Below are 13546 nucleotides of genomic sequence, written 5' to 3'. Positions count from 1 at the left end.
TACTATTTTTTCCATTTAAATGACAGTTTCATTGTGATCTAATACATAGCCGGTTATTTTTGTTAGTGATCTACTCTAGAAAATGTGATATGCAATATTTTTCATGGCAAAAATTCTAACATGTGTTAATTTATTTCTTTGAACCAGTTTTGGGTTATTTTCCAAGTACCCCTTTTTTCATCCCCACCTCAACTTCATTTGACACTTAGGTTGTAGTTTAGCATTTGCTGTGGAAACAGAACTCACACCCTTGTGATATTTGCAAAAATGAAAAATGGAACACCATATAGGAATCAAATGTGAACTAGAAATCTTTCCCTTTAAGTCACTGAGATCCAGTAAATGGACTTAATGAAGGAGTATGAGGTAAATTTTTAGCATATTCATTTCATTAAGTCTTTACATCCACCAAATTTAAACAAATGAAGCATAATAAAATCAGATCTGCTTCATTCAGGCATTCTTTGTGTGGTCAGAATGACACTCTGTATGCTACAAGCCCCAGAGGCTGAATCCATAAATCTCCTGGAGGAGGGAGCAGCATACACTCTGAATCAGTTACAGAGCAAACCTTTGTATGGCAAAGGGCTCCTTTGTTCCTAACTGCAGCAGGGGTGGTTCATTTGTCCTTATGGGCAGGCCCTCAGGACACTTCACCCAGCTTCAGTCCTGGTGATATCCCTGTTATTTGATCTCTTCCTGAATGCGCTGATGAGGAACAGGGAATCCCATTTTTTTTTTAAATCTTATTTCTTATTTTCCTCATGTAGGTATCAGTCAGAAATAACATAATTTTTGTTATATTTTCAGGAATTGAATAGCACATTTTTGGTTTCAACTGAGTGACATTTGCTAAAAATATTACTTGGTCTTTTTAAAATCATGAATATAAAGTTAATGTACCATTTTCTAAGAAAATCATTTTAAAATAATGTTACCTTAAGACAAATTCCAAAGATTACCAAAGAGAAAAACTTGGTTGTGTTTTAATTCTTGTGCAAGCTTTTCTCAGGTTCACAAGTACACAAATACCACCTTTATACATGATATTTTAAAAATACCACCTATGTCCCAAGCATTGTCCAAATTACACTTGACACTCACAACACTCCAGAAAAATAGATGGTGTTATACCCATTTCTCATATAAAGAAACTGAGGTATAGGAAGTTTAAATAACTTGCTCCTGACTGCAGGGATGGTAATATGCAGTCAGGATTACAGTCATCCTTTGTCTCCCAAACCATATTATGTTCTATGGACCCTTCTCACATGCTATATAAAGATCACCTTATATAATTGTTTGGGTCAAAATATTTGAACAAAATGTGATATTTCACATTAGATAGTGCATTATTAGGACAAACGTTTCAAAGCTTGTTGTGCTTGGCTTAAATTGTCCTCCTTGACAGCACAGTCACCACACAGAGCTCATGTTTTGAGCCTCTGGGGTTAGTGCAGTCTTTGAGACTGCCCCATCTGGTCCTACTCTTTGGTTGCTTGGTCATCTAAGTCCCCTTTCCTCTGCATGGCTAGGGAAGCCTAGAGAGTGGAAATATATTTGGATTTCCAATTTGGAATCACTCACCCTACATGCTGGTAATAACCAGGAATCAAGGGCCTCTTGACTGAGGAATTATTTGGATAACAAGGATCAAGAGGGAAGGAATATGACCAAGACCTCAGTGAAACAGGCTGAGATATTCACCCACAGAATCAGGAATCATGTAATAAGAAAGAGGCAGTTTATAAATACAGGCAGCTGAGACACATTCTGAGTGTTGAACTAAGAAATACTGGGTCTGGCAGCCCACAGATAAAGCCCCAGAACTCCAATACTACAGAAATCCTGTAGCTCACTTATGCTCACCTCTGTCCCACTGGGCAGTTTATGAAACTCCACACATAAATATTGCACATGCATTTCCAGTAGCTATATTAAGTGGGTCCACCTGCTCTCAGTCATAGATGTGGGACAAGAGGAAGCATGGTGCCTGTACTCTGGAAATACACTACCTGAGGTTCATTCGCTGCTGTTCCACTTATTTATGCCTACAGGTCAGAGCTATATAGGCAAGTAACTTAACACCTCTCTCTCTTATTCATCTCATCATGATGGTGATAAATATTATAGCCAGTACGTCATAAGGTGGTTCTGAGAATTAAATTACTGTTTTGAAGAGTATAAACTCTGTAAATGTGTCCTGTCTTTCTTAGACAGTCAGGGAATTCTGCCACCTCTGTGACTCAGGTCCCCAGGATACTTTCAGCTATGTTAGGCAGTAGGAGAGCTTTCTGCAGTTGATATACAGCATCTTATACATGTCAACTAGGTAAACTCTTAAAATTGTGCTATTCAGCCCACATTGTTTCTTTCTTTGCTTGTTCAGTTTTGAGAAGTATTCAAATTGTCTACCAACATTTTGTAGCTTGCTTATCAATAATTTATTTGCTTATCTAATACTATGATACTAAACAGAAAATTGGAATAGTTTATCTTCCTAGTAAATTATAATTTCATGTTTATATACTATATGTATCTCCAGTTGTGTGTTAATCCTTAATAACAAACTCTGCTCAAAAGTTGTAACACCTCTGATTAGTTTTTCATCCTTATAATGTTTCTGTATTCTTCTATTGTATGTAGTATATAGTTAAACAGTATATAGTTTCATTTTCATTTTAATTATGTCTGCTAAGCTCCAGATTTTAAAATATTTCCACTTAATATAATTATGTATTGTATTGTATTGGCATTATTAACTTTCCAACTTACAATTTATTTAGTTTTCACTACTTTCTATATTTCATTTATTGTCTTTCCATTATTGTATTATGACTTATTGAAAATGTTTATTATTCTACTTTACTTTTTATAATCTTATCACTTTTATGCCAAAAACTTCTGTTAAAAGCCCCTTCTCTGGTATGTCTATGGATGACACAAAATACTAAACACAAAGAACTGTGTATCTGAGTCCAAGACTCTGTTGTTTCAAATAATAATGATACAGTGGCTAAACTACATGGGAACTCACATAGCAGTGAGATATTAATGGCATCACAGTAATTACCAGTGTCATATTCTGTAAATTCTTTTTTTTTCTGTAAATTCTTTAAGATCTGTGTCTGCTACATTTAGATAGAGCCACTGAAATAGCTGTTTTTCATTAGGTGCTAATCACTGAAGCCTGTGAAAGGGACAGAAAAACAATTTACATACCTCACACTCACACAACAGCAATCCTACCAACCTTTCACCTTCAGCTTCCAGCTGTTTATTTTATTAAATAAATATTATAGTATACACCTTAAATGTATATTTGCAAACACATAACTTTCATACACATTAATATGCATGTATATTACTTCCAAATATAAATGATTTCACATCAAGTTAAACAGGATAAACACATGTGAACATATGCACCTGGTTCTGGTCAAGTAAAACGTAAAACCACAAGGTAAACCACAAGTTAAGAGTGTACTTTAAGAGGAATGGGGGAGGGAACAGACGAGTAAACAACAGAGATGCTGAAGCTGCACCATAAAGCCCCACGAGGGTCCATTTCTTAAGACTGAAGCAGCAAAAAGCTCCTGGTTCAGTTTAGACTTCTCCCTTCACCCTGTCACATTTATTCTTGAGGGGCTTCAAAATGAGTGTGGAAATTCTGTAAACACTAGACTAGAACTGAGTCAATCCTGTTAAAAACAGATGACAAAATAAACCATAAACTGACAGTCATATTAATTTCACCAAACAATAACTTTAAGGATGTTTTGTTACTTTTTAACACAGTGAAACGCCATAATCCTGGGGGGGGGGGGCAGGAATGGGAATGGTCAAGAAAACAGATGGATGTTTCTATACAAATGGTTTCAGCAGCCCCTAGAAGTGACAGATGTGTCCATAAACAAAACACAGACAAGAGCAGATGACAGAGCCTCAGCACACCAGACAACATGCCACAGCAGAATGCCACAGATTCAAGGTGCAATATTCTTCCAGCTCACAATGAAGCAAGTCCCACCAGACCTCTGTGAAGGGGAGCACATAAGCTCCTGGTGAAAACACTTACACAACAGATTGGCCAGCCAAAGCATGACAAGCTCTTTTCTACTGCTTTTAAAGGGCATGTTGCCCTCTCCCACCTGCAGAGGCTCCAAAGGTTCCCAATGGCAAGTACCAGACGCCTCAGCACCCTGCCGCTGAGGCTCCTCGCCCTGGCCCTCAGGATACACATGTTTGTAAAAACAGTTCTCTCCAAATGGGCAGACCCTGCCTCGAGCAAAATACCTGCAGGTCTTGCGACTCAAAGCCTCCAAGTACTGTTGAATAAGTTTCTGCTTCTCTTCTTCCTCCTCCACCCAGTACTCACTGGGAATGACAAAGGTGGACATGACCCTGCACTGAGGGCAGGACTTGATAACCCTGCTCCCAAATTGTCTGGCACTTCTCCACCTGCGGATACACTTAAGACAGTAGGTGTGATTGCAGCTGGAGAGGATGCCAAAGCGGCAATCATTCCGGTTGGCTTTCTCATAGACAACCTCCATGCAGATGCCACACACTTTGTCCGCACTGCGCTGCACGGCAAACGAGAGCTCCATATTCTTTTCGTGTGCTTCAATGCAGGCCTTTACATGGTCTGCCCTCTGGGCACCATCCAAGGGGTGCAAGACCGGCAGCCCACACATATCACATATATCTCCATGGAGATAAACACAGTCCTGCCCACGAAAGCACTGCCCCGCGATAGCATCGCGGCAAAGTTGCCTCCCCATGCCCAAGACAATCTGCCCACTCTCAGTCACCGAGCTCTGCAGAGGAGCCTCGGAGACAGAAGGGACCATGCGGCCCCGGTAGGGTTGCCCGGGAACAAATTCAACGGCATTCTCCCAGCCTTCCACACCTGCTCCTCCGGCAGCTTCAAGGCCTGCATTATCTGTCTTGGCTTCAAACAAACCCCTTTCAGCAGCTGAGCCAATCACAGGCAAGGAGCGTGAGGAAGCAGCAGGTGGGGCTTCCGCCACTTGCTGAGGCAGGGGCTCCATGTGCGCAGCCGTGCTAGGGCCGCTGTCTGCAGAGGCCTGGGGCTGCGAGCCAGGGCCCTCCCCGGCCACCTGCCGGCCCGAGAGGTCGTGGGAGTATCGGCAGTTCTCCCCCTCCTTGCACAGCCCATGCAGATAATACCTGCAGACGACTTGCTTTGTCCAGCTGCCAGTGCTCCGGCTCTGCAGCCAGCTGGGCCCGGCCCCTCCCCATGAGGCTTGGGCAGGCCTCAGACGTGACGGGCGGAACGGGGTTGGGCCTGGAGCCGAGGACCACCGGGAGACAGGGCGCACCGGGAGGGTGGGCCGTGGGGTGCCCTCCCCTGCTGCCTCGGTACCCCTAGAGGCCCCAGCTGCCTCGTGGGGTTCTTTGGGAGCTGCAGGCTCTTCCATGGCAGCTTTTACTCCCCAGAACGGTACCGGAACTTCCCCGGTGTGTCTTCCTTTCAGGCTTGAGGCCCGGAGGCCACCAGCCAGCTCCGGGACTCTTCCCGTGGAGCTGTGCATCTGTTTCCCTCTCCCCCAGTCCCTGCTTCCTGTGTCTGTGTTCCTACTTCCTTCTCTGAGCAGGCGCGGTGGACACTTCCTGTGCGAACGACGTCAGTCCTCCACTGGGTCGGTGCACGATCGGTCCGGCTGGAATTGTGACCGGCATCCTCTTTTGTTCACATCCGGCAGCGCTGTCAGCCGCGCCGCCTCTGCTCTGCTGCGTGCAGCCCCTCGGCCTCCCGCGGCTCCTCTGAGGGAAGAAATCACGGCCCTTTGAGGTTTTAATGCGATCCCTTTCAGTGTTTCTTCGGACGCATTGGTTTCATTGGTTTTTCATACATGTCTATTGAAAACATCGTAATCCTCATGCTTTTTAAAATTTCCCACTGTGTAAAATTCATCTTGTTTCTGAACCATATCACACGTGAATTTTATAAATGCTTTGTTCACTTCATTTTATGTCTATATGGATCTGTTTTTGTTTTAATTATTTTTCATTCCGAGTACCTTAACTGTTGCTTCTGGAAGCTTTATTCATTTAGTTGTGTTGACAAAAGCTCATTTCTTCTGCTCTTTGTTTTCTGGAAATTCTTACAGGCTTAGGTTGGAAAGGCTTTTCGCCAGTGAGGCATGAGCCGACCTCTGGTCTGAGGCTGCTTTAGTGGCTTTCAGCTTTGTTAGGTTGTTGTGGTTTTCAGCCTTTCCCTCCCTTTGTGCAGAAGCCTCAGACCTTGCTGGTCATGATGCTGGCTTAATAAGGCTCTGTCCCCGTTGTGACCCTGGCTTTTCTTTCTTTTTTTTTTTTTTCTTCTTCTTTCTGATTTAATTCACAGTGGCTCTTTGTTTCTGTTTCTTTATTACACCCCATTTTGTACGGTATTGTGCTGGGCCAGCCTTTCATGGTAAATCCTCTACCCTTCTGCCCATGTGGTGATTTTTAATTTCATCTGGGCTGTCATTTTCCAGATGCATTTTATTGGATTAGTAAACAAAGTAGTTTAAAATATAAAGTGTTGATGTAAACTGAATTTTGTCATGTAGGTTTCTGTGCTTTTAAAGAGATGATTATGTTATTTTTCCTCTTTTTTATTTTATTGTAATTATTTACACTGATAGGTTTTTCAATGTTTAACTTGCCTTTTTTTCTTCCCCAAGAATAAACCATTTGTGGTATGATTCTCATTTTACATAGTATTGGATTTTGTTTGCTAAAACAAGTTTCTCAGAGGAAATTTTATGGTCCAAATTTTTATTTTAAAATTTGAGAAAATATGAATATAGTACAGAAATTAGATTGAAGTAAACTATAAACATGATAAATTAATTAAAGTAAAACAAATATGAAGTAGGGGGAATTAATCAAAATCCTTTGAAAAGATTCTTGAACCTGAAGTGAAGCAGGCTCAAATAACCAAGATCAGAAATATAAAAAGTGGTATCAGTACATTAATAACAGGTATTAAAAATTATATGAGGATATCAGAAAAAAAGGCATTAAATTTTAAAATGTATGTGAAATGGTCATATTTATTAAAAAAACATTTATTAACAAAAATGACAGGACAAGAAATAAGGAATATAAATATTTATCTGTTAGATAATTATTCAATTTAAAATAACTCCATAAATGAAATCTTTTAAAGTTTCCATCTACAGAAAGGCAAAAAGTCTATATGTGCTATTATTACAAGTCTTGTACACTCCAGTAAGGTAAGCAAAGAAATAATAAATGTTAGAATTGCAAAGAAATTATTCATGGGCAGCAGAAAATTAAGAATAATTTACTGATAAACTATTAAACTTAAGAGGATTTAGCAAGGACAATTAATAGGAGTGCAATAAAACAAAATAATTTGAATTTGTATTTATATTTATATGTATACTATATATATACATGCATATAATCAATGATACTTAGATATTTAGAATTCATAATATTTATAACACTCAAAGCTAATTATCCTAGGAATTAAAGTACTAAAATGAAAATCATTTTATTTATGAAAACAAAAATAAATTGAAGTATAGTCTGATCATGCAATAGAAGGCTCAACAATTTCAGAAGGTAAAAATTTTCCTCAGTTGATAAATTATGTGAGAATGATGCTACTTTTACATTGGGAGTCTAGGAAATCTTGGTGAATTTATTTTTCTCCTTTATGTTGAATTTTCTGTTTGGGACAATAACTCAAAGTTTGGCTCACTTTCACTCTTTTTCTCTATAAATGTGTTAGATATTGACTATTCCTTTGACAGCCCTCCAAATTTTCACAGAAAATGACTTGAAACACAGTTATTGGGTTGTCCACAAGTTCATAAACATAAAAATCCAGAATATAAATCTATTACATGTTTAATGGTAGTATGTTCTCAGCACCATGTCTACATTATATTTGTTTGACTTTTTTACTTTTTATAGATTAGCACTACTCAATGCAGTGTTTTATGATGACTTCATATGCATTGTTCTGTACAGTAATCATTAATACATATGTCTCTTAAGCACCTGAAATTCAGGTGAGTGGTAGCTCAGTTCTAGATGGTATTTGATCATCCTTCTCCCCAAACATAAGGAAATGGAGAAAAAGCAGTATCTCCTAACCTGCCCAGCTGTACAGCTGACATGGGGCAGCGTCTGCTTTCAGATCTCCACCTGTGTGACTCGCAAATGTGTTTGTGGGTCGTCCTCTCACCGTGAGCCACATCTTCTCATTTTATAATGAGATATTCCTTATGCACTATTAGAAACTAAAATTGTACCCCATGATTTTAAATGTTGTCTAAGACTGAATAACTACAAATACTAGGTAGTGTGTGTTGAGAGAAATAATCTAATACTTTCCATACCAGTCAAATTTCTCTTCTCAGAGAATTTTATCTAACCATCATATTTCAAGAACTTTTCCTAAAAAAAAAAAAAAAGAACTTTTCCTGATTTTTTAATGTGAGCACCGATGTTGCTTTCACATAGTCTCTGAAAATACATATCTGATTCTATCTCCAATTATTTGGCTCAGCTGAGCCCTCTTTCCCCAAAACACCATTGAGGGCATCCAAGTCTGGAACCTGACTGAGACCAATTTGTGCACACAGCAATGTGGAGGGCAGCAGGATATCTCCTGGATGATGAGCATTAAGGTGTCCAACTGGAATGAAGGGAAGTAGCCTTCCACCTAAGCAGGCTGGGCTGAGCACCCAGTCACCAGGGAGCAAGTTGATAAAGGAGAGGTTGCTGACAGCACTACAGTGCTGAAGCGCATTCCAGACAGTGTAACAAGAGCTTGACAGGCAAGAGACTAGTTATGAAGTGGACTGTGGCCTTGGGCAGAAGAGAATTGGAGACTCCCACAGTCTTTTATTTTAAACATCCCAGGCCTGCTGGGCCCAGCCCCACATGACTCATATGTCCATATTTAAAGGACATGCATTGTTTCCAAGCAGTCTCCTCCAGCACACACACACCTACTTTAGGTCCAACATTTAGGCACTACATTGTACACCTGTAGGGTGCAGGGAAGGAAAATTAAAAAATCAGCCACTAGGGGCTCAAATCTGGAATGCACTGCTCTCTAAGAATTTATCTTGGGCAAATTAAACACTCTTTTTTCTCATCTGGTAAACAACAACTATCATCATAATAAGAGCAATCAGCTCCCAGGTTTGTTGTGAGTATTAAATGAAATAATTATAAAATTATTGGAACAGTATTTACAAGAGTAATTTTTGAGATAAAATTATTTGGTAATTTAGAATTGCCCAAAGGATACTGTGACTGGAGCAACTCTGTCAGTCTCCACTTTCTGCTGTCTGGAAACTGGAAACTGCAGTTCCCTGGTACAGAAGAGATAGGGGCTAAGTATTTATTTTCTTATACTGATGGAAAAACTTATTTTTATTTTGAAATTTACAAAGACACTTTTCTACAACTCACCAAATTGCATACATTAATTATGTGCAGGTTTTTTTTTTTGTACATCAATTACACCTTAAGAAAGCTGTAAACTTTAAAGCTGAGCACAATTAAGTATATTATCAAAAGGGGAATTTCAGTTGTAGGTACCTTTGTGCAGCATGTTTTGTTCCCAAATCACTTGTGTTAATAATTGTATGGGAGTCTGCTTGGGACAGGCATTCTCTCGCTCATCCTGAGTGAGGGTGGGCTGTTATGAAGAGTCTAATCACCACGAGTGAACCACTAGATGACATGTAACCAGAAACATGAAAGTTACTCAAAAATGTCTAATTCCATATTTTAATACAGATTTAAAAGGTATTAATTATTTTAAAGCCATTCAAATATAGTACCACAAAACTCTGATTATGAAAATTACATGGAACTATCTGTATTATAATCAAACACTGAAAATTTCAAGAAAAACTCTAAATGTTTTTCTGCAAGTGCCAAGAATTCTGCTATGTGTATATTATAGTGTGGTTAGCATAATTTATTCATATTCATTTATTTTACAGGCCTAAAACATACTTAAATTTTAATTTCTAGTCATAACCTAGATTAAACCCTTCTAATAAAGCTGATATTTACACCTAGAACAATGATAGAAACTAGTTATATACTTAACTAGTATATAAGTAACTGCTTGAAAGACTTAGAAAATAGCTAATATGGTGAGAATTAAAGGAATAAAATTTGAGAGACAGCATTAAAGAACCTAATTCACCTATGAGTTATAGAAGAATTCACACAAAACAGAAAAATTTCAACTGAATAATATTCAAAATATGACAGGCATAAACACTTAGAATATACCTAAGGCCATGCATTGAAGTACAACATTTAGCCTTAAATACATTCATAAAGAAAGATGAAACTTTGTTTCCAAGTGGTAGGGAAAAGAAGATGAATGCAGAGATGGGGCAGGAATGTCATATAATGAAGTTGGAGTCCTGCTGCCTTTTCATCTTTAGAGGGGGACGTAGATGTTATGCCAGGTATGCACTTGGACCTGCATGCTACCACTGCAGGGACGGGGAGGGAAACAGAATTAATCTGAATCTTTGTTTCTTGAAGAAGGAGTGTTTTTTATATTTTAGAACATAAAAATACTTATATAATTTCCTATGTTCTTTGCCCTGTTTCTTTTGTCCTCCAAAAATTTTATGCTGTTATTAAGGAGAATTACAAGCAATCATGCCCAGCTGACCAGACAATCTCCCACAAGAAACATAACAAAGTGCATATTTCTGGCCACTAGGGGACAAGGATGTAATTGAATAAACCGAGGGGGGAGAAAAAAAAAAACAAAACAGCAAGTTGGTAGGTTTTTATACACTATTAATACTGCTGACCAAATCTCATCAGTGAAAATTACACATCAAACACTTATTAAAGTTTACATATTGGGCCTAAAAGATGTCTCAACAATGTCAAAGGCTTGAAATAATTCAGAATATATTCTCTAAGCCCAGAATGAAATTGAATCAGAAATCAGTAACAAAATACAGCTAGAAAAACCATTTATATGTCAGGATATTAATAAAAGCATCTCTAAATCACCCACTTGTCAATGAAAAAAAAATCAGAAAAGGAATCGGAAAATATTATGATTTGATTAATAATGAAGTGTTATATAAAAGTTTGTATGCTAGGTGGAAAGCAATACTTGGAGAAAATTTTATAGATTGAAATAAATATATTAGAAAATGAGAAAGTTGTTATTTCTAATGCAGTCACTAAATTTGGATAATTACAAATGTATGTGTGTGCTTAGTTACTCAGTCATGTCTGACTCTCTGTGACCCCATGGACTGTAGCCCACCAGGCTCATCTGTCCATGGAATTCTCCAGGCAAGAATACTGGAGTGGGTTGCCATTTCCTCCTCCAGGGCATCTTCCTGACCCAGGGATGAAACTCGCTTCTCCTGCGTCTCCTGCATTGGCAGGTAGACTCTTTTCCACTGAGCCACTTGGGAAGCCCTTACAAATGTACATTATATTACAAAATTGATAACAAATTTAGCAAAAAGAATACATATGTAAAGAAATGACAAAAATAAGAACAGAAATTAATTTTAAAAAGTGAAAGTATAACAAGGATAATAGCCAGAGGCTTGTTCTTTAATGGGTTAAATAATTCAGATAAACCTCTAGTATGTTTCACTGAAAAGATAAAATGGAGATTTCTCAACTAACCAATATCAAGAATGAAAAACAGTGATATCTCTATTGTTCATACATACTTAAAATGATCATAAGAGTGTATCATGAACATTAGGCCATTCAATATAAAAATGTAGTTCAAATTTTAAACTTTCTGGTAAATAAATTATCATAACTAAAGTGAAAGTAAATGGGAAGTATGAATAGCCTTCTAACTTCTAAAGTTAATTATAATTAAAAACATTCATAAAATGAAAACTCCAGGCCCAGAGAAATTCAAAATAAATTATATTAAGTATGTAATAAGGATCATTACAGACCCATGTTGCTTATAAACTTTGATGCAAATTTCAGGAAAATTGAAATATGATCTATAAAAGAGTGAACATAAAACAAAGAAGAGTTAATTCTCATGATGTCAATATTTAAAAATCATTTGGAAAAAATAACACATTTATGTATATAGAAAACAGATAAGTGGTTTCCATACCCAGAGATGGGGCTAAGTGAAAAGAGTGAAGGTAGCCAAAATGAACAAACTTCCAGTTATGAAATAAATAAGTCCTGGAGGTGTAATGATGACTATAGTTAATAATAATACGTTGTGTGCTGAAAGTTGCTTAGAAAGTAGATCTCAACATTCTCTTCATTAAAAAAAAAATTATAACTTTGTGTGGTGATGGATGTTATAACTAGACTTATTGTGGTGATCATTTCACAATATAAACAAATACCAAATTGCTTTATTGTACACCTGAAACTAATATAATGGTTTAAGTCATGTATATATCAATACGAAATAAATAAAAGGAAAGAACTGATTCACATGCATGTACACAACACCACACACAAAGATGTTTCCAGGAACACTAACTTCAAGATGCATTTAAAATGCTGTTTGCAAGTCCATTGAGAACAGTGTTATATCAGTGAAAGGAAGTTAAACCCATTCTGAAATGCATGCAGAGAAGTGTTTGAGAATACTTGTAGTTAAGGCATTTATAAAATGCTACTTGCAAGCTGCATTGAGAACAGCACCATACCAATGAGTGGAAATTATATACATCTGTAATACATGCAGAGAAGTATTTAAGAGCGCTTGAGATAAAGATGTTTCTAGGAATGATGAAAAGGAACAAAATCAACTAGTATAAATAACCACATTAAAATATTAAGGAGAAAAAAATAATAAACTCTCAAAAATCCACATTTTCATGTTTAAGCAATATGCATTTCTGATAAAAAAATATTGGGGCAACAGGAACAGAAATCAATTTCCCTAACTGAATAAAGAAATTCTCTTTAAGAACTCTAGATAAATGTCTTACTGATTAATATAAATGCTGAAATGTACAAAGATTATCCTCTGACACCAAGAATGAGACACAGTGTCATTAACCAACATTTATATTTAAATTTTTACTTAAAGTCTTATCTACTGTAATAAGGAAAGAAGATAAATATAGAATATTACAACTGGAAAATAATTATCAACAGGGGGACAGTTGAAAATAAAGAAGAAGCTATAGTTGAACTATTTGAAGTAATAAATTTAGAAAGCCATTGAGAAAAATCAATATATAAAAACCAACTGTATATTTGCATGTCTATAGTGAACAGTTAGAAATGAAATTTTAGAACTATAGAACTAAAGATGCATTTTTAATATTTTAGGGATAAAGATACTTATGTAGAAATATATAAACTGTAACTGAGAGAAATTTATGATGTCCTAAATACATTGAAAATTATTCTATTATAAAGAAGTAAAGATGTAATATTTTAAGAAGGTTAATATCTAGAAATTTGATCCATGTATTATCTAGAAACTCAATGAAAATCAGTGTGTGCATGACTGGCTAGGTTCAGAGTAAAATGCATATGCAAG

At 37.1% G+C, this 13546-nt stretch overlaps 1 protein-coding gene across 1 annotated transcript; it reads right to left on the bottom strand.

Annotated features, from left to right (window-relative positions):
• Positions 1-2928: 2928 nt before the first annotated feature.
• Positions 2929-5555, bottom strand: MKRN3 (makorin ring finger protein 3). The gene is given in 2 exon segments (XM_043490245.1): positions 2929-4061; positions 4064-5555. Coding segments are annotated over 2 exon segments (1497 nt in total). The 5' UTR covers positions 5445-5555; the 3' UTR covers positions 2929-3945.
• Positions 5556-13546: the final 7991 nt, after the last annotated feature.

Source organism: Cervus canadensis, chromosome 17 (assembly GCF_019320065.1).
Source record: "Cervus canadensis isolate Bull #8, Minnesota chromosome 17, ASM1932006v1, whole genome shotgun sequence".
In the NCBI taxonomy this organism is placed as follows: Eukaryota; Metazoa; Chordata; class Mammalia; order Artiodactyla; family Cervidae; genus Cervus; species Cervus canadensis.
This window is presented reverse-complemented; position numbering and strand designations above follow the sequence as displayed.